The 22,444-nt window shown below is 41.5% G+C and overlaps 2 protein-coding genes and 1 long non-coding RNA gene across 3 annotated transcripts; 1 reads left to right on the plus strand and 2 right to left on the minus strand.

Annotated features, from left to right (window-relative positions):
- Window positions 1-947: 947 nt before the first annotated feature.
- Window positions 948-7,516, plus strand: LOC149972083 (uncharacterized). The gene is made up of 3 exons (XR_016491921.1): window positions 948-1,715; window positions 1,846-1,926; window positions 7,247-7,516. It is a non-coding gene; the product is annotated as an uncharacterized LOC149972083 (long non-coding RNA).
- A 2,393-nt stretch (window positions 7,517-9,909) lies between these two features.
- LOC110505428 (gap junction beta-4 protein) lies at window positions 9,910-15,315 on the minus strand. Its single transcript, XM_021584632.3, has 2 exons — window positions 15,072-15,315; window positions 9,910-12,832 (listed from the first exon to the last, which is right to left on the minus strand). The coding sequence occupies exon 2, from the start codon at window positions 12,698-12,700 to the stop codon at window positions 11,876-11,878; it is 825 nt and encodes a 274-aa protein (XP_021440307.1). The 5' UTR covers window positions 12,701-12,832; window positions 15,072-15,315; the 3' UTR covers window positions 9,910-11,875.
- Window positions 15,316-17,672: 2,357 nt separating this feature from the next.
- Window positions 17,673-22,227, minus strand: LOC100301695 (peptidylprolyl isomerase E (cyclophilin E)). Its single transcript, NM_001160524.1, is given in 10 exon segments — window positions 17,673-18,230; window positions 18,350-18,492; window positions 18,629-18,814; window positions 20,436-20,559; window positions 20,669-20,772; window positions 20,867-20,948; window positions 21,110-21,136; window positions 21,529-21,572; window positions 21,744-21,842; window positions 22,178-22,227. Coding segments are annotated over 10 exon segments (909 nt in total). The 5' UTR covers window positions 22,209-22,227; the 3' UTR covers window positions 17,673-18,161.
- Window positions 22,228-22,444: the final 217 nt, after the last annotated feature.

Genomic DNA, 22,444 nt, shown 5'->3' on the forward strand with positions numbered 1-22,444 from the left:
CAGTAGAAAGGCCTCTTTAGTGTCCTAAGTTTTCATAACTGTGACCTTAATTGCCGACTGTCTGTAAGCTGTTAGTGTCTTAACGACCGTTCCACAGGTGCATGTTCATGAATTGTTTATCGTTCATTGAACACGCATGGGAAATAGTGTTTAAACCCTTTACAATGAAGATCTGTGAAGTTATTTGGATTTTTACGAATTATCTTTGAAAGACAGGGTCCTGAAAAAGGGACTTTTTTTTTGTTGCTGAGTTTATATACACTACTCACACATGTTAAGTTACATACACAAGAAATAGGTATTAGCATATAATTGAAAGGCCATCTCTTCTCCATTAACTAAACTCAGGACAAATGGGGATAAGGAAACAGCAGATTGTTTGAGCATGTTTTGTTTGTGTTGATGTTAATTTCTATCTCCTGTTTCTATGCACAGTTCTTTCTTCCAGTTGAGACTTGTTCCAGAATGCTTCCAACCCTCCACTAACATAAGAGACCGCCACACCCAGAGATGAATATGAGTTTTTGTTCAGCTGCTGTTTCTTACACCTGATTGGTGGAAAGCATCAAAGGCTTACCTGGTGCTAGGTAGTGGTGGAAAAAGTAACCAACTGTCATAAAAGTAGAGATACCTTAATAGAAAATGACTCAAGTAAAAGTCACCCAGTAAAATACTACTTGAGTGAAAGTCTAAAAGTATTTGGTTTAAAATATACTTAAGTATCAAAAGTAAATGTGATTGGTAAAATATACATAATCGTTTCAAATTCCATATATTAAAGAAACCAGATTACACCATTTTCTTGTTTTTAAAATTTACGGAAAGCCAGGGGCACACTCTAACATTCAGACATCATTTACAAATGAAATAAGTGAGTGAGTCCGCCAGATCAGGGGCAGTAGGGATGACCAGGGTTGTTCTGTTGATAAGTGCGTGAATTGGACTATTTCCCTGTCCTGCTAAGCATTCAAAATGTAATAAGTACTTTTGGGTGTCAAGGAAAATGTATGGAGTAAAAAGTACATTATTTTAGGAATGTAGTGAAGTGAAAGTAAAATAAAGGCACAGCAATTCCCTATCATATTAGCTGTTTTTTTTAAGTTACCCTCTTTTCATTGAACACATTTCATTTTTACTTTTGTTTGTTGCATTGACATGCAGAGACCTTCCTTTGCAACACAATATTAGGAATGTGTTTCATTTGGCTATTTCAGCCACACCTGTTGCTGGCAGGTATATTTATTTATTTTACCTTTATTTAACTAGGCAAGTCAGTTAAGAACAAATTCTTATATTCAATGACGGCCTAGGAACAGTGGGTTAACTGCCTTGTTCAGGGGCAGAACGACAGATTTAAAATCGAGCACACAGCCATGCGATATTCATAGACAAGCATTGGCAATAGAATGACCTTCCTGAAGATCTTTTAACGATGACGGAGGAGATGGCTGCCGTTTTACGGGCTCCTAAACAATTGTGCTATTGTGTGTGTTTCTTCACGTTATTTGTAACTTATTTTGTACAAAATGACCGAAAAGAGCTTCTCGATATCAGGACACCGATTACTCACCTCGTACTGGACAAAGATTTTTTCTTTAACGAGTTGTACGCAAATTATTTACTTCAGACACCCGACAAGGCCCACATCCCCGTAATTTGCATGAAGAAAAGACGGAGATATCGGGGACGTAGGCCTTGTAATGATCCGACTGCAAGTGAGTAATTCCCCTCTCCCATCAGTCCTATTAGCCAACGTGCAATCATTGGGTAACAAAATGGATGAGCTCTGATCAAGACTATCCTAATAACAGGACATTAAAAACTGTAATATCTTATGTTTCACAGAGTCGTGGCTGAACGACGACATGGATAACAAACAGCTGGCTGGGATTTACGTGTCTCGGCAAGATAGAACAGCTGCCTCCGGTAAGACAAGGGATGGGGGTCTGTGTCTACTTGTCAATGACAGCTGGTGCACAAAATCTAATATTAAGGTTTTGCTCGCCTGAAGTAGTGTATCTCATGGTAAGCTGCAGACCACACTATTTACCAAGGGAGTTTATCTATATTTTTCATAGCTATTTAAAAAATTTTATTAAATGAAATTACATTTAATTGTTTGTGTCAAATCGCCAATTGGCAACCCATCCCTTATGGGATTAATTGACACAAACAAACAATACAATAACTCACTATGGTAATTAAATTATATTTCTTCTTCCGGTGTTCTCTGCATCGCATTAAGAGTAAAAAAAAAAGTAAGGAAAAAAATCAATACAATAAGGTTATCCAAACAATACTCACATCCCCAGAGCAGTAAAGTAACACACACACACACACACACACACACACACACACACACACACACACACACACACACACACACACACACACACACACACACACACACTCACACAAACTCACACACACCCACACATGCCATTTACCACATAGAAGCTAAATATTTTTACAATTGAATTATAGGTCGCCCTTTTTCTTTTATCTCAGGCTTTATCTAAATATTCCGCAAACGGAAATACACATTTTATTTTCTCCTCATCACTCAGCCACATAACGCCAGGGTATATCTGGTGTGCTTTTGGAATAAGAGCAAGCGTATATCGTGGTAGAAAGGGCAATAGAGGATAAAATTAGTTTCATTCTCTATTTCTTCGAGGTCACAATAGTTACATAGTCTTTCCTCTTCCATTTCACCACAATACTGACCCGTTTCAATACGCAGAGGCAATATCCCTGATCTTACCTGTTTCAATACGCAGAGACAATATCCCTGATCTGACTGTTTCAATACGCAGAGACAATATCCCTGATCTTACCTGTTTCAATACGCAGAGGCAATATCCCTGATCTTACCTGTTTCAATACGCAGAGACAATACTCCTGATCTTACCTGTTTCAATACGCAGAGGCAATATCCCTGATCTGATATGTCTCAATACGCAGAGGCAATATCCCTGATCTGACCTGTTTCAATACGCAGAGGCAATATCCCTGATCTGACTGTTTCAATACGCAGAGGCAATATCCCTGATCTGACTGTTTCAATACGCAGAGGCAATATCCCTGATCTGACTGTTTCAATACGCAGAGGCAATATCCCTGATCTGACCTGTTTCAATACGCAGAGGCAATATTCCTGATCTGACCTGTTTCAATACACAGATGCAATATCCCTGATCTTACCTTTTTCAATACGCAGAGGCAATATCCCTGATCTTACCTGTGTACATAGCGATCTTTTGCTTTTAGGTAGGTTATGCATAATATATCTCTCACACACAAATTCACCCTTAGTCTATTTATCACCACAAACCGATGCTGGCACTAAGACAGCACTCAATGAGCTGCATAAGGCCATAAGCAAACAAGAAAATGCTCATCCAGAGGTGGTGGCCGGGGACTTTTGTGTAGGAAAACTTAAATCCATTTTACCTCATTTCTACCAGCATGTTAAATGTGCAACCAGAGGGGGGAAAAAACTCCAGACCACCTTTACACCACAAACAGAGACGAGTACAAAGCTCTCCCTCGCCCTCCATTTGGCAAATCTGACCATAATTATATCCTCCTGATTCCTGCTTACAAGCAAAAACTAAAGCAGGAAGTACCAACGACTATCTCAATAAGGAAGTGGTCAGATGAAGCAGATGCTAAGCTACAGGACTGTTTTGCTAGCACAGACTGGAGTATGTTCCGGGATTCTTCCGATGGCATTGAGGAGTATACCACATCAGTCACTGGTTTCATCAATAAGTGCATCGATGACGTCGTCCCCATAGTGACAGTACGTACATACCCCAACCAGAAGCCATGGACTACAGGCAACATCCGCACTGAGCTAAATGGTAGAGCTGCCGCTTTTAAGGAGCGGGACTCTAACCCGGACGCTTATAAGAAATCCCGCTACGGCCGCCGACGAAACACCAAACAGGAAAAGCGTCAATACAGGACTGAGATCGAAGCATTCTACACCGGCTTCAATGCTCGGATGTGGCAGGGCTTGCAAACTATTACAGACTACAAAGGCAAGCACAGCCTGTAGCCGATGTGAGTAAGACCTTTAAATAGGTCAACATTCAAGGGTAAGGGTAGGTAACAACACATCTGCTACTCTGATCCTCAACACGGGGGCCCCTCAGGGGTGCGTGCTCAGTCCTCTCTTGTACTCCCTGTTCACCCATGACTGCATGGCCAAGCACGACTCCAACACCATCATTAAGTTTGCCGACGACACAAAAGTGGTCGGCCTGATCGCCGACAAAGGTGAGACAGCCTATAGGGAGTCGTGAAGAGGGCACAACAACGCCTGAAAAGATTTGACATGGGTCCTCAGATCCTCAAAACGTTCCTCAGCTGCACCATCAAAAGCATCCTGACTGGGAGTCAGGAAGCAAGTCCTGTTTCTATGCACAGTCCTTTCTTCCAGTTGAAACAAGCAGCCTAGTGACCTAGAGGCCGGAGAGGGAGCACACGTGACACATAGCCTGTTCTCTCTGCTACAGCATGGAAAACGGTACCGGAGCGCCAAGTCTAGTTCCAAAAGGCTTCTTAACAGCATCGACCCCCAAGCCATAAGACTCCTGAACAGCTAATCAAATGGCTACCCGGACTATTTGCATTGTCCCCAACCCAACCCCATTTTTACGTTGCTGCTACTCTCGGTTTATTATCCATGCATAGTCACTTTAACTCTACCTATGTGTACATTTTACCTCAATTACCTCTACTAACTGGTACCCCCGCACATTGACTCTGTACTAGTACCCGCTGCATATAGCCTCGCTACTATTATTTTATTGTTGCTCCTTAATAGTGTGTTATTATTTAATTTTTCATATTTTTTTTCCGGCATGTTTTGTTTTTGTAAGTACATTTTTTAAACTTCAGTTTATTTTAGCAAATACTTTCTTAACACTTTTTTTCCTTAAAACTGCATTGTTGGTTAAGGGCTTGTAAGTAAGCATTTCACTGTAAGGTTGTATTCAGCGCATGTGACAAATAAAATGTGATTTGATTTTCAGTGACTTTCAATGTGGCACCATCATAGGATGCCACCTTTCCAACAAGTCAGTTTGTCAGATTTCTGCCCTGCTAGAGCTGCCCCGGTCAACTGTAAGTGCTGTTATTGTGAAGTGGAAATGTCTAGGAGCAACAACGGCTCAGCCGCAAAATGGTAGGCCACACAAGCGCCACACAAGCTCACAGAGCGGGCCCGCCGAGTGCTGAAGCACGTAAAAATCGTCTGACCTCGGTTGCAACACTCACTACCGATTTCCAAACTGCCTCTGGAAGCAATGTCAGCACAAGAACTGTTCGTCATGAGCTTCATGAAATGGGTTTCCATGGACGAGCAGCCGCATAAAAGATCACCATGCGCAATGCAAAGCGTTGGCTGGAGCGGTGTAATGCTCGCCACGTTTGGACTCTGGAGCAGTGGAAACGTGTTCTCTGGAGTGATGAATCACGCTTCACCATCTGGCAGTCTGACGGACTAATCTGGGTTTCGCGGATGCCAGGAGAATCAGCCCAATGCATAGTGCCAACTGTAAAGTTTGGTGGAGGAAGAATAATGGTCTGGGGCTGTTTTTCATGATTTGGTCTAGACCCCTTAGTTCCAGTGAAGGGAAATCTTAACGTTACAGCATATAATGACATTCTAGACGATTCTGTGCTTCCAACTTTGTGGCAAAAGTTTGAGGAAGGCCCTTTCCTGTTTCAGCATGACAATGCCCCCGTGCACATAGCGAGGTCCATACAGAAATGGTTTGTATAGATCGATGTGGAAGAACATGACTGGCCTGCACAGAGCCCTGACCTAAACCCCATCGAACACCTTTGAGATGAATTGGAACGCTGACAGCGAGCCAGGCTGCAAGTCCCTGCAGAAATGTTCCAACATCTAGTGGAAAGCCTTCCTAGAAGAGTAGAGGCTGTTATAGCAGTAAAGGGAGGACCAAATCCATATTAACGCCCCTGATTTTGGAATAAGATGTTGGACTAGCAGGCGTCAACATACTTTTGGTCATGTAGTGTAGTGGTCATGTACACTGCTCAAAAAAATAAAGGGAACACTTAAACAACACAATGTAACTCCAAGTCAATCACACTTCTGTGAAATCAAACTGTCCACTTAGGAAGCAACACTGGTTGACAATACATTTCACATGCTGTTGTGCAAATGGAATAGACAACAGGTAGAAATTATAGGCAATTAGCAAGACACCCCCAATAAAGGAGTGGTTCTGCAGGTGGGGACCACAGACCACTTCTCAGTTCCTATGCTTCCTGGCTGATGTTTTGGTCACTTTTGAATGCTGGCGGTGCTTTCACTCTAGTGGTAGCATGAGACAAAGTCTACAACCCACACAAGTGGCTCAGGTAGTGCAGCTCATCCAGGATGGCACATCAATGTGAGCTGTGGCAAGAAGGTTTGCTGTGTCTGTCAGTGTAGTGTCCAGAGCATGGAGGTGCTACCAGGAGACAGGCCAGTATATCAGGAGACGTGGAGGAGGCCGTAGGAGGGCAACAAGCCAGCAGCAGGACCGCTACCTCCGCCTTTGTGCAAGGAGGAGCAGGAGGAGCACTGCCAGAGCCCTGCAAAATGACCTCCAGCAGGCCACAAATGTGCATGTGTCTGCTCAAACGGTCAGAAACAGACTCCATGAGGGTGGTATGAGGGTCTGACGTCCACAGGTGGGGGTTGTGCTTACAGCCCAACACCGTGCAGGACGTTTGGCATTTGCCAGAGAACACCAAGATTGGCAAATTCGCCACTGGCGCCCTGTGCTCTTCACAGATGAAAGCAGGTTCACACTGAGCACGTGACAGACGTGACAGAGTCTGGAGACGCCGTGGAGAACATTCTGCTGCCTGCAACATCCATGGGTGGATAAATTTGATTTCCATTGATCCTTTTTGTGTGATTTTGTTGTCAGCACATTCAACTATGTAAAGAAAAAAGTATTTAATGAGAATATTTCATTCATTCAGATCTAGGATGTGTTATTTTAGTGTTCCCTTTATTTTTTTGAGCAGTGTATATACTACCTACACATGTTAAGTTACATACACAATAAATTGGTATTATCATATTATTGATAGGCCATCTCTCCATTAACTTAACCCAGGACAAATGGATATAAGGAAACAGCAGCTTGAGCATGTTTTGTTTGTGTGTTGGTCTTGATTTCCAGCTCCTGTTTCTCCTGTTTCTCCTTTCTTCCAGTTGAAACTTGTTCCGGAATGCTTCCAGCCCTCCACTAACATAAGAGACCGCCACACCCAGAGGTGAATACGAGGTTTTGTTTGGCTGCTGTTCCTTACACCTGATTGGTGGAAAGCATCAAAGGCTTACCTGGTGCAAGGCAACTCTATTATTGAATTGAGAGGTGGGCCAGCGGAAGGCGCGAGGCAGTGGGTGAGAGGGAGGGGCGCACTTTCAAATCAGCAAGAGAATTCATCCTTTCAACTTTTTTAATAAAGGCACAGCAATTCCTTATCATATTACCTGTTGTTTTTTTATTTTTAAGTTACCTGACTTTTCATTGTTTCTCTACCCTCTTTTCATTGAACAAATGTTATTTTTTACTTTTTTTTGTTTCACTGACATGCAGAGACCTTCCTTTGTTGTCTCTTTATTCCCTTATTCTTATTCTTTATGGTTATCGAGAGGCCAGGGATGGACTAAACTAGAAGGTTTTTGCTTACTATGGAGATCATCCCAAATCGAAATCTCCAAGGAAATGGACTGTGGCTCCTTTCTCCTTGATACGACCAGCAACCACCCACTTTTATGAGCAAACTTTGGAGATAAGCTTTCATAGAAGATGTTCACAATGTCTTTTACTGGATGGCTGTGTTGATGTTTCCAGGACAAAGAGTATCAGTATATTTTCAGATGGCCATAAGAACATCTTTGTTGGGAGAATATTTGTGGGCCAAAAAAAAAAAAAACTCCCAGAGGTTTGGTGTATGGAAAACATCATCAAATATCTACTTGTGATAATTCCCCAAACATGTCAGAACATATCAGCTCTATGAGGAGGATTGCCTCTATTCAACGCTATCACATTACTGTATGTCCCCACACATGACACAACAACAAAGGCAAAAAGGCTTATGTTATATGAATGTACAGGTCCTACGTGTACATTCAACATTACTGTGTGTGACTAGTATGTATTTGAGCATCCATGTTCTCAAACAGACACACCTGAGCTATTGACATATTTTATATTTCATACAGGCTGATACGTACTAATGCTGCAGGATTATAACACACTGGGATCACAAGTATGTACCCATGGGATGTGAACTTTCAATGACATCAAACACTTTCTTCATTTCATATAACACCTCTCTCAACTAGTGTTTACTGTTCATCCACTTTGCCCACGCATCAGAGGTCTCAGCTCAGTGAATGGGCAATCTCCCCCACATACATTCCTGCCCTTGAACTGGTTTCTATTTTTCTGTCTTTTGTTCACATCCACCAAGGAGAAGTATTCTACCTCTATTCATATTCCACAGGCTATTCACAACGACTCATCCAATAGATCAATGCAATCCTTTAGTCGCTCAATCAAGGGCTGCGTTTTACACAAATCCTGATATTCTGCCAAATGATTGTCAAAAGAGCTGATCTGTTTGGTCAAATTACAAATTAGGGAAACAAATATCAGAATTGGGTTGTGTAAATGCAGCCAATATGACAGTTGGGCTCAACATAACTACATAGACAAAGGATGTGACTTCTGTCTAGCTTTTGAGAATGAGGCATGATGGTAATGGTTCACCACTAGACTAAAAGTTGTCATCAGGTATTGTAAGAAAAGATCCTCCCAGATATCACACTTCAGGAATCTTTACAATGGTCATAGGCCTCTTATAAGACACGTCAACATCTTCCCTGGCAACACTTACTGTAATTTATGTACTAGGTCTAGGAGACAGGGACGGAGTGGAAAGTTCCTTTTTGGCTCCAGTTTGATGACAACTGATCCAGGCAGTTGGACGGGCACACCTGATGGAATGCAGCCCATGACTCAACCGCTGTGCAGCGCATGTCTCCACACGCTGAGAGAATAGAACAGGAAAACTACTCCAATGTTCTGTGTTCATACTTGTAGATACTTGTCTTATAGGGCGGTGTACAAACAGAAGATGAGGAGCTGGGGCAGAACTAACAGAGAATCCTGTACAGTCTTGCTACTGCAAAGGTGTGTTATTTTCTTTGTATACGCAGTAAAAGACCCACAAGTCCTGACTCAAGACGCTGAATAGAGAGAAAGGATACAGGCAGATTACGTTCACTGTGTCAACAGACAAGGTCCGTCCTTGATTCCTGGTTGACTATTACAGAAGACAAAAACATGCACATCATTGAACAACTTTAAATGCCTCTTTCTGGAATACCAAGTGAGAGTAACTTGTTTGATGTCACCTCACAGCCCTGTGTTCACCTTTACTACACATATCATCCCTTTTCTTTTCTCTCCTTTCCATGTAAACAGAGGAGTCACCAACTCAGAACCTGTCCCAGAGATGGTCAAATTCCTCCACTGGGGGGGGGGGGGGGGGGGGGGGTCTACAGTTCTGGCTGACGTGTTAAACTGGGGACCCAACCTCTGTTCATACAAATGACAGTGGTGGAAAAAGTATCCAATTGTCATACTTGAGTAAAAGTATAGATACCTAAATAGAAAAGGATTCACGTAAAAGTGAATCACACAGTAATATACTACTTGGGAGTAAAAATCTAAAGGTATTTGGTTTTAAATACACTTAAATATCAAAAGTAAATGTAATTGCTAAAATATACTTAAGTACCAAAAGTAAAAGTATAAATCATTTTCAAATTCCTTATATTAAGCAAACCAGACGGCACCATTTTCTTGTTTTTATTTTATTTACAGATACCCAGGGGCACATTGCAAAACTCAGACATAATTTACAAACAAAACGTGTGTTTAGGGAGTCCGCCAGATCAGAGGCAGTAGAGATGACCAGGGATGTTCTGATAAGTGTGTGAATTGGACCATTTTTCTGTCCTGCTAAGAATTCAAAATGTAACGAGTAGTTTCGGGAGTCAGGGAAAATTGATAGTGTAAAAAGCCAATTATTTTATTTAGGAATGTAGTGAGGTAAAAGTACAAGTAGTCAAAAATATAAATACTAATGTAAAGATACCCCAAAAAATGACTTAAGTAGTACTTTAAAGTATTTTTACTTAAGTACTTTACACCACTGACAAATGGACAGGTCCTCTTATACAATGAGAGTGTGCTTCATATGTTCTGGTCCCCATATAGAATGAGCTTCATGAATAACTGCTGTGACTAATGCACTGGTGATGATATGGGACTAATATCAGCACCCAGAACCAAACCATCCAAGGCTGTCACAAAAGAGTAAAATGGGACTGATACTGTATAATTCAGAAATTATGATTAATCTGAAATAAAGTATATTTCCTACCATACTCAGGGACTTTATTCATGGTCTTGATCCTTATTTAAGAATCTTTGAACAAAAAAACCCTTAATTTGAATACTGTCTGTTGTGCACTTCAGTCAGTCATTGTATTTATCAAATTTATTTGAAAAATACATAAATTGCATTGTATAAATATACAAACAAAAAAGTGAAATAAACTGCAACTGTACTTTGATAAAATGTAAATATACTTATAAGTGGACCTCACTGTTTGCATCCATGTAATATACATTCTGGGACATATCATCAACAACTATGTTTACTGAAACACATTCAAATCAACACGCTTTACTGGCTTTGTGCAGAGTGCATGTATTTTATAAGCTATCATACACATGAACACAGAAATGAATCGTCAGTATTCAAGCCATAGTTGTGCATAACCTACTGACAAACAACATGACCAGAAAAATACTCTCTCAATATCCAGAAGGATTCAAAAAATCTTTCATCATCTGACAATATTGACGTATGCGCCATCTTTTCACAACAAAGCCTAAAGCCGCCTCTGCTATTAGTAATGGAGGATGAGACAGGTAACACTTCCCAGGGCATAAGAACAGCAATGGTGTGGGCACAGTGTGGCAAGGGTTGAGTCCTTTCCGAAAAATAACAATGGTAAAGTTGTGAGGTGTGGTAGACAGAAAACAAATAACTTGAGAATATATCACATAGCCCAGCCCTGGTGCGAAACTCTGCTAATGATGGATGTTTTATTTAAAGTGACTGAATTAATTTGATTGTGTTGTAATCAAATTGGTCACATGCACCGAATAAAACAGGTGTAGAGCTTACCGTGAAATGCTTACTTACAAGTCCTTAACCAACAATGCAGTTCAAGAAATAGAGTTGAGAAAATATTTACTAAATAAACTAAAGTTTTAAAAAAGTAACACAATAAAGAGGCTATACAGGGTGTACCGGTACCGAGTCAGTGTGCGGGAGTGGGGGGGGGGGAAACACCGGTCATCAACACAAAAGTAAACACTGCCTACAGAGGAACAATGAAGAACTCTGGCCAAGTCTTGCCTATCCTGAAGAGAAATGGAAGATACTTCTCATTGCCTCCAGACTCGTTATTCGACTTCTTTACATTCTCTCTTTTTGGTGTGTCATCATAGTGGTCTTTCACTTGTGGTCAGACTCGCTCAGGTGGAACAAACTTAAACTTGAAACCTTTTTTCAATGCTGAATTGAATGTCATTGAGAAAACAGAAAGGTGTTCATGTATTTTCTTTTGCCAAAAATCATTTCTAAATGTAAAAGTAATCAAAAGTAACTGTAATCTGATTACAATATTTTTGTTGGTAATGTAATTGATTACCTTTTTTTTTTTAGTAATCAGGTTACATGTGACTGATTACATGTAATCAGTTACTCCCCAACCTTGAGTATAAGATGGGGCTGAGGCATCCTTGCTGGGCAACTTTAGAGAGTTGGACTCCATTTGATTCTTGCCACCGATCACCAGAGATGTAGCCATGACCACCTGGCGTGACTGGATGGTGGAGTTGCGTGATTGGCGTATCTGGGTGAAACACTCTTTACATCGTTTCCCCACCAGGTACAGGATCTCAAAGAAAGATAGCAGGATACAGGCCAGGCTGGTGACCACCATGAAAATGGTGAAGATACGCTTCTCTGTGGGGCGAGAGATGAAGCAGTCCACCTTGTTGGGACAGGGCTTCTGCTCACACTTGATGAGAGAGGGGAAGTCATAGCCCTCGTAGATATGGTAGATTAAATACACAAAGGTGCCGTCCACGGCTATCTTGAAGATCAGGGTCAGGACATAGGTCCACCACAGCCCCCCGCGCTTCTTGCCGGTGTTCTTGTAAAGTTTCCGACAGCCCTCGCCATATTTGAGCGTGTGTTTGCGCTCACGTTCATCTCTGTAGGCCACGTGCATCACCACCATGAAGGAGGGACAGGTGACAAAGATGAGCTGCAGGGCCCATAGGCGGATGTGGGACACAGGGAAGAAGTGGTCGTAACAGACATTATGGCAGCCAGGCTGGGCCGTGTTGCACTGGAAGTCCTTCTGCTCATCCCCCCACACCTTCTCTGCTGCCACGACAAACACCATGACCCTAAAGAGGAAGACAACGGACAGCCACACACGGCCGAATGCCGTGGAGTACTTGTTCACCCCACTGAGGAGGCCCTGGAGGAATGCCCAGTTCATTGGGAAGCTGACTCACAATCTACCTCTCTGACGGAAGTTAAGATGGAGGATGGTGTGAGAAACCCTTTTCGGTTGAAAACTGTTGGTTGAGATCTCAAGTCAAATTCTGGAGTGTTCTTTACCTCCAGCCATCTATAGAAGAGAGAGAGAGGGAGTAGGGGGAAGAGATGGCCTTTGAGTATGAGTGAACAAAAACATAACTGGTGTTATGACATCAAAACTATGAAATAACACATGGAATAATGTAGTAAGCAAAAAATTGTTAAATCAAAATATATTTTATATTTGAGATTCTTCAAAGTAGCCACCCTTTGCCTTGATGACAGCTTTGCACACTCTTGGCATTCTCTCAACCAGCTACATGAGGTAGTCACCTGGAATGTATTTCAATTAACAGGTGTGCCTTAAGTTAATTTGTGGAATTTCTTTCCTTCTTAATGCATAATCACCCTTTGCCTCGATGACAGCTTTGCACACTCTTGGCCTTCTCTCAACCAGCTTCACCTGGAATGCTTTTCCAACAGTTTTGAAGGTGTTCCCACAAATGCTGAGCACTTGTTGGCTGCTTTTCCTTCACTCTGCGGTCAGACTCATCCCAAACCATCACCATTTGGTTGAGGTCGGGGGGATTGTGGAGGCTAGGTCATCTGATACAGCACTCTATCACAATCCTTGGTAAAATAGCTCTTATACAGCATGGAGGTGTGTTGTGTCATTGTCATAATGAAAAATAAATTAAACTAAGCCCAAACCAGATGGGATGGCATATCGCTGTAGAATGCTGTGGTAGCCATGCTTGTTAAGTGTGCCTTGAATTCTAAATAAATCACTGACAGTGTCCCCAGCAAAGCACCATCACACCTCTTCCTCCATTGCCTCACGGTGGGAACCACACATACGGAGATCATCCGTTCACCTACTCTGTGTCTCACAAATACATGGCAGTTGCAACCAAAAATCAGACCAAAGGACAGATTTCCACCGTTCTAATGTCCTTTGTTTGTGTTTCTTGTCCCCAGCAAGTCTCTTATTATTGGTGTCCTTTAATAGTGGTTTCTTTGCAGCAATTCGACCATGAAGGCCTGATTCACGTAGTCTTCTCTAAACAGTTTATTTTGAAATGTGTCTGTTACTTCAACTTGTAACATATTGATTTGGGCTCCAATTTCTGAGGCTGGTAACTCTAATGAACTTATCCTCTGCAGCAGAGGTAACTCTGGGTCTTCCTTTCCTGTGGCGGTCCTCATGAGAGCCAGTTTCTTCATAGCGCTTGATGGTTTTTGCAACTGCACTTGAAGAAACTTTCAAAGTCCTTGACATTTTCCACGTTGACTGACCTTCATTTCATAAAGTAATGATGGACTGTAATTTCTCTTTGCTTATTTGAACTGTTCTTGCCATAATATGGACTTGGTCTTTTACCAAATTAAATCTTCTGTATACCACCCCTACCTTGTCACAACACAACTGATTGGCTGAAACGCATCAAGGAAAGAAAGAAATTCCACGAATTAACTTCCACAAAGACACATCTGTTAATTCAATGCATTCCAGGTGACTACCTCATGGTGCTGGTTGAGAGAATTCCAAGAGTGTGCAAAGCTGTCATCAAGGCAAAGGGTGGCTACTTTGAAGAATCTCAAATATATTTTGATTTGTTTAACCATTTTTTGGTTAATGCATGATTCAATGTGTTATTTCATAGTGTTGCTGTTTTCACTATTATACTACAATGTAGAAAATAGTAAAAAAATAAATAAAAACCCTGGAATGAGTAGGTGTGTCCAAACTTTTGACTGGCCCTGTATATATTTAACCCCCGGGCGCTGAAGACGTGAATTAAGGCAGATTCAGAGGGGTTTAAACTGAAATGTGCAGAAGACCCATTTCAGTTGAATACATTCAGTTGGACAACTGACTTGGTACATTATTCCCATTTTTTATTCACACATAATTGGTTTTCCCCTGTGTAAAATGCTCAATAAATAGGCATTACTGGGAGCTATTTTCACACTTACCGTCTTTTTCAAAATTAGATTGAATGATGAATAATAATGTGTATGTATCAAGGATGGCAAAAGCACCGATGTCTTAAAAATACATGACAAGATTCATATTTAGTAGCAAGTTAACTATTGCAAAAAGGCAAGTTAAATGTTCAGAGTAGGTCTTAGCAACTACAGTACTTTATTCCCCAATTGTTTATTCTAGTGAGTTCGCTGAATAATAGAAAAAGAATAGAGAAAACCTTTCCCGAACGCAGTCTCTTCAACCAATGAAAAATAACCCAAACTTTCTCTATCGTAATCTAATAACCTTACACTACTAGTATTGATACACAGGTGGAAATGTAAACAAATCATGTACTTACACTTCAAAATGTCTATGACAAAAGGACCATAAACTCAGTCGGGGAAGTCGCAGTCCGAATAGGAACGGAGAAACACCCTTTGAATGCGACCCTACCGATGAAAATCGGTTTCTCAACGCAGGCGTGTGGGTGGAGCAGTCAGTCACACATAGCGATGTTGTCTTGCAACAATGAACTTGATCAGGTGTGGCGGGTGGGGCTCGTGAACCTTGCAGATGAGCGGTTTCACGGGCCATTTAAATGTACAGAACTACAAAATAAACATGCATTCATTCAAAATATTTGACTGAGTTATCAGTTCATTTAAGGAAATCAGTCAATTGAAATAAATGCCTTAGGCCCTAATCTATGGATTTCACATTACTGGGAATAAAGATATGAGTCTGTTGGTCACAGATACTTTTGGTCAGGTAGTGTATGTGGACACCTGCACATCGAACATCTCATTCCAAAATCGTGGGCATTAATATGGAGTTTGTCCCCCTTTGCTGCTATAACAGCCTCCACTCTTCTGGGAAAGCTTTCCACTAGATGTTGAAACATTGCTGCAGGGAATTGCTTCCATTCAGCCACAACAACATTAGTGAGGTTGGGCGATTAGGCCTGGCTCAACAAACCATTTCTGTTTGGACTTTGGTTTGTGCAGCGGGGCATTGTCCTGCTTAAACAGGAAAAGGATTCCCCAAACTGTTGCCACGAAGTTAAAAGCACATGATGGTCTAGAACAGGGGTACTCACCTCTTACCCTACGAGGTCCGGAACATGCTGGTTTTCTATTCTACCTGATGGTTAATTGCACACACCTGGTGTAAATCAGTCCCTGATTAGAGGGGAACAATGAAAAAATGCAGTGGAACTGTCTTTGAGGTCCAGAGTTGAGTTTGAGGGGTCTAAAATGTAATTGTATGCTGTAGCGTTAAGATTTCCCTTCACTGGAACTAAGGGGCCTAGTCCGAACCATGAAAAACAGCCCCAGACCATTATTCCTCCTCCACCTAACTTTACAGTTGACACTATGCATTGGGGCAGGTAGCGTTCTCCTGGCATCCGCCAAACCCAGATTCGTCTGTCAGACTGCCAGATTGTGAAACTTAATTCAACACTCCAGAGAACGTTTCCACTGCTCCTGAGTCCAATGGCGGCGAGCGTTACGCCACTCCAGCCGACACTTGTCATTGCACATGGTGATCTTAGGCTTGTGTGCGGCTGCTGGGCCATGGAAACCCATTTCATGAAGCTCCCAACGAACAGTTCTTGTGCTGACGTTGCTTCCAGAAGCAGTTCCAGAGGCAGTTTGGAACTCAGTTGTGAGTGTTGCATTTTTACGCGGTACAAGCTTCAGCACTCAGCGGTCCCGTTTTGTGAGCTTGTGTGGCCTACCACTTTGCGGCTGAGCTTTGTTGCTCCTAGACTTTTCCACTTCACAATAACAGCACGTACAGTTTTCCCTGCAGCAGCTCTAGCAGCGAAAAAATTTGACTTACTGACTTGTTGGAAAGGTGGCATCCTATGACAGTGCCACATTGAAAGTCACTGAGACATACTGCCAATGTTTGTCTATGGAGATTACATGGTGGTGTGCTCAATTCGATACATCTGTCAGCAACGGGTGTGGCTGAAATAGCCAAATCCACTCATTTTAACTTGTTTCCACATACTTTTGTATAGTCTACATTAGAAAAAGTAGGGGCGTGGATCAGAAAACAAGTGGTGTGACCACCATTTGAAATATGAGGTGATGGTTGCAGATGAATGGCACGACAATGGGCCTCAGGATCTCGTCATGGTATCTCTGTGCATTCAAGTTGCCATCGATAAAATGCAATTGTGTTCGTTGTCTGTAGTTTATGCCTGCCCATACCATAACCCCCCAGCCACCCTGGGTCACTCTGTTCGCAACGTTGACATCAGCAAACCGTTCGTCCACACCACGCCATTCATGCGGTCTGCCAGGTACAGTTGAAACCGGGGTTCATCCGTGAAGAGGACACTTCTCCAGCGGCCACCAAAGGTGAGTATTTGCACACTGAAGTCGGTTACGACTCCGAGCCGCAGTCAGGTAAATACCTAGGTGAGGACTACAAGCATGCAGATGAGCTTCCCCCGAGATGGTTTTTGATAGTTTGTGCAGAAATTATTCAGTTGTGAAAACCCAGAGATTCATCAGCTGTCTGGGTGGCTGGCCTCAGACGATCCCACAGGTGAAGAAGCCAGTTGTGGAGGTCCTGGGCTGGCATAGTTACACATGGTCTGCAATTGTAAGGCCGGTCTGACGTACTCCCAAATTCTCTAAAATTACATGCTTATGGTAAAGAAATTAACAGTCCATTCTCTGGTGGACATTCATGCAGTCAGCATGCCAATTGCATGCTCCCTCAACTTGACATGTGGCATTGTTGTGACTAAACTACACAATTTAGAGTGGCCTTTTATTGTCCACAAGGTGCACCTGTGTAATGATCATGCTGTTTAATCAGCTTGTTGATATCTCACACCTGTCAGGTGGATGGATTATCTTGGCAAACAAGAAATGATCACTAACAGGGATGTAAAACAAATTTGTGCACTAAAGGAGAAAAATAAGCTTTTTGTGCAAATGGTACTTTTCTGGGATCTTTTATTTCAGCTCATGAAAAAATTGACATGTTGTGTTTATTTTAGTTCAGTATAATTTGGACTGGAGCTACTGAACATAGACTTTCATTTCAGACATTTTATTTAAAAAAATAGCGGAGAAAATACCTGACCAAAAACATTCTAATCTAAAACAGATCAATTTTATAGTGAGTAGATGTTGGTACAGAATTGTGAAATACAACAAAACGTTTCATTTTACTTCTGGAAAATGTGAAATTGACACAGAAGCTGTTCATGTTCATTATAAAAAAAAGTGTTTGCAATATTTACATCACAGAGAAGGTGGAACCAACAGGAACAATCCATGTACAGCAGATGAGTCATAGGCAACTGCAGTACATGATACAACATTTGCCCTTTTAACAATTCTGCAGTCTGACACTGCTCATTTTTCTCAAACATTCAGTCACACAGAGATACAAACATACAACAGTCACTCTTCTGTACTTCAACTCAAACATACTCTCCACAGTCTGAAATGATCACTTTTTGCTTGGGCTTGCCTTCTTTTGTTCCTTCTGCCTGTGGGGACAGAAAACAACATGAGAGTCTTAGTACACAACTTCTTCACAGTCTGTAACCACCTATAGGACCATTCTTCCCCTTCACCACCTCCATGCATGTCCCTCTCCTCCACTTACCTCCATGGCTTTGACCACCTCCATGCCCTCCATCAACTCTCCAAACACCACATGTTTGTTATCCAGCCAATCCGTTTTATCACAGGTGATGAAGAACTGAGAGCCGTTGCTGTTTGCTCCAGAGTTAGCCATTGAGAGCTGACCTATTACACATGAGGAGAGCATTGTGATCAGAAACCATATTCAACCAAATCTGCGTATGGCAATGCCACTCGTGCACTTCCTCACCACTCTACACATTAATTCACAGACAGCCATTTAAACCTGGGCGTGTCTCACCTGCAGCAGTGTGTTTGAGGACAAAGTTCTCATCGTCAAACTTGCGCCCGTAGATGGACTTGCCCCCAGTACCGTTGTGGTTGGTGAAGTCTCCTCCCTGACACATGAACTGAGGGATGACGCGGTGGAAACTGCTGCCTTTGAAGCCAAAGCCCTTCTCATGTGTGCACAAGCAGCGGAAGTTTTCTATAGGAGATATCAGGGTCGAGAGGGTTGGAGATTTTAGGGGATGCTCCTTCTATTTAACAAGCATACAGTACTTCAGACTAGCTGCATGTTTCCTGCTTTACATAGGAGCTCTGATTTGATACGCCCTGATAACCAGTCACTTCACCCTGCCTTCAGAATGTATTCATACCCCTTGACCTATTCCACAATGTTGTTACAGCCTGCATTCAAAATGTTTCAAAATGTTTCCCATAATGACAAAGTGAAAGTGTTCACAGAATTTTTGAAACACAGATATCTAATTCACATAAGTATTCACACCCCTGAGTCAATACTTTGTAAAGGCACCTTTGGCAGTCTAAGAGCTTTCTACACTTGGATTGTGCAACATTTTCCCATTATTCTATTCAAATTGGTCGACAATTTGAATAGACAACGATTTTCAGGTCTTAGCATAGATTTTCAAGTAGACTTAAGTCAAAACTGTAACTCATCCACTTAGGAACATTCACTGTCTTCTTGGTTAGCAACTCCAGTGTAGACTTGGCCTTTTGTTTTAGGTTATTGTCCTGCTGAAAGGTGAATTAATCTCAATGTCTGGTGGAAAGGATACTAAACAAGGTTTTCATTTAGGATTTTGCCTGTGGTTGGTACCGGTACCCCGTATATAGACTTGTCATTATTTTACTGTGGTTTTTTTGTATATCATTTTTTTAAACTTTAGTTTATTTAGTAAATATTTTCTTAACCAACAATGCTGTTTTAAGAAAACTAAGAGTTAAGGGCTTGTAAGTAAACGTTTAACGGTAAGGTCTACACTACACCTGTTGTATTCGGCGCATGCGACAAATAAAATGTGATTTGATTTAGTTCCATTCCGTAGATTTGTTTTAATCCTGAAAAACTCCCCAGTCCTTAACGATTACAGGCATACCCATAACATGATGCAGCCACCACTATGCTTGCAAATACAGAGAGAAGTACTCAGTATTATGTTGTAATGGATTGCCCCAAACATAACATTTCATATTCAGGACAAAAAGTGACTTGCTTTGACACATTACTTTAGTGCACTGATTAATATTTATATTCCGTCAATTAAGTTAATATTGTGGAGTAAATACAACGCTGATCCATCCTCAGTTCTATCACAGCCATTAAACTGTAACTGTTATAAAGTTACCATTGGCCTCATGGTGAAATCCCTGAGCGGTTTCCCTCCTCTCCGGCAACAGAGTTAGGAAGGACGCCTGTATCTTTGTAGTGAGTGGGTGTATTGATTCACCAGCAAAGTGTAATTAATAACTTTACCATGCTCAAAGGGATATTCAATGTCTGCTTTTTAATTTTTACCCATCTACCAATAGGTGCCCTTCTTTGCGAGGCATTGTAAAATCTCCCTGGTCTTTGTAGTTAATCTGTGTTTGAAATTCACTGCTCTACTGAGGGACCTTACAGATAATTGTATGTGTGGGGTTCAGAGATGTGGTAATTCAAAAATCATGTTAAACTATTATTGTATACAGTGACAAATACAATTTTATTTGAATATCCCTAAATAATCCCTGAAGTCTAATGATTAAGTGTTCTATTTTCAGAAATGTCCCTGGTACTTTATAACAAGGAGGAGCATAGATACCTGCTGTCATAGGAACAATGTCTGCTCGGAGCAGAAAGCGCAGTCTCCCTGCTGGCTTGTTGCCAATCTTGATGTCCATGTAAACCTGGGGGTTCGTTCTGCCCTTCTTGGCTGGGGGCTCGCCCTGCAATCAATGATAATATATTATCGTGTCAGGCTTTTAGATCATAATATGATACTATGCAATGTACTACACTCACAGAGAGACAGGCAGGAACACACAGTCAACTTACATCTGCTGTTGTTGATTTGGCTGATTCTCCAGTGGACTCCGTAACCTCAGCGTCTTCGACAGTCGTTCCTGAGAACTTCTTCAGCCAATCATCATCCGACCAAACTGAGGAAATTGTATACAGTTAGCGGTTTTACCACATCTAAAAGCCATGGGACAGTTTAAAGTCTTTATAGAGAGACTAACGCATATCACTCACCTGGACGAGAAGAGCCCTCTTTGATCCTCATAGGTTTGGCAATGTTGACCCGGATGGTTCTTCCAAACAACTCTGACTCATTCTGTCAATAAAACAAAGGGAAAACATGCATCAATGAGAATTGTCCAATACCACAGCTTTTAAACATGTGAGTCACTGTCTCAGAGTACATACTATCAAAACAAGGGATAATGCAAATCACTGTTAGTTAAACCAATTTGTTAGTGGGAAGCAAACACTCACCATGTTATCAATAGCAGCTGCAGCATCCTGTGGAAGATGAAGAGGGGGATGAAAGACAATCACAACAAACCAGTACAACACAATCACCATGATGACTAATGACCACCCGCCATACCCCTAGATTAGGATGTTAGGTGACTCGACAAACAACGGGCGCAATGCTAGAATTCTACAAAACACAGCAGTGATCAAATCAAGTTTCACTAAACGTCAATAATGTGATCAAAATACATAATAAATCTGAAAACATGAATGTGGACGTTGTTAACCATGTCTAAAGATCACAATACTGTACGATATGATATTTATGTAAAATGACCCTAAATGTATGTAAAATATTTTTTAAAGCATACCGCGATCCATGCTAGCATCTCCAACATCATTTTGTATACTTACATTGAGGTTTTCATCAAACTTACCTCTGCCAATTCAAATTCAATGAAGGCGAATCCTCTGTGCTTCTCTGCAAAGTAAACAATAACATGAGACGTTAACGTCTGCTCTAAACTTCAGGGTTTCATCTACAAACAGTAGCAGTTTGCTCCGGCTAAGTAGACAGGACGGATAGATTACTTTTTACTGATTTAGCTGATTGTTTATGCCAAATTTGAATGGCAAAGCCATTTATTCTGACCTGTTTCATAGTCTATTGGAATCTGAATGTCTGTGACATCCCCGAACGGAATGAATGCCGCGTGCAGCACTTTTTCGTCCACCTCTTCTGTGAGACCACCTGTCAACACAACAGGCACACACAATCAAGTTAGTTTACTATGAGTCGATTCAAATCAGATAAAACGCTCTTTCAAGCTTTTATAACTAAAGGTGTTCATATAATATCACGAATGGGGAATTACAACAACGAACAGCTTGATAGACGTTAAATTGCTAACGTTACTCATACTTGCTGCCTGCAACTAGCTAACTATCTAGCCAGCTTATTCACAGACTGGTCCACTTCACACGTAGATAATGTGTAGCTTAATTAACAGGAGATTACTAAAATATGTTTATTTCAACTACACAGTAACTACGTACAAAATCTATTGCAAAGAGTAGCCAACTCACCAACATACAGCACTCGTTTGGTCGCCGCCATCTTGTAACCTTTAACCCTTGAACCCAACAAGACTCGTGATTGGTGCGTTACAACCAAAACCCACCTCTCTGGTGATTCACGTTTGAGCTCCGGCGCCACCTGTCTTTTCCATTTAAAAATTATCGCTCAATCTTAACCAGTGGGACTCTCCAAAAGTACAAAATACAGTATAGTACCTTATTTTTTTTCAATCACTGTTGCTGGCTAGTTGGTATAATAGTTGTCTTCTCAATTCC

Source organism: Oncorhynchus mykiss, chromosome 25, assembly GCF_057628025.1.
Source record: "Oncorhynchus mykiss isolate SJ-2025 chromosome 25, ASM5762802v1, whole genome shotgun sequence".
Taxonomy (NCBI): Eukaryota; Metazoa; Chordata; class Actinopteri; order Salmoniformes; family Salmonidae; genus Oncorhynchus; species Oncorhynchus mykiss.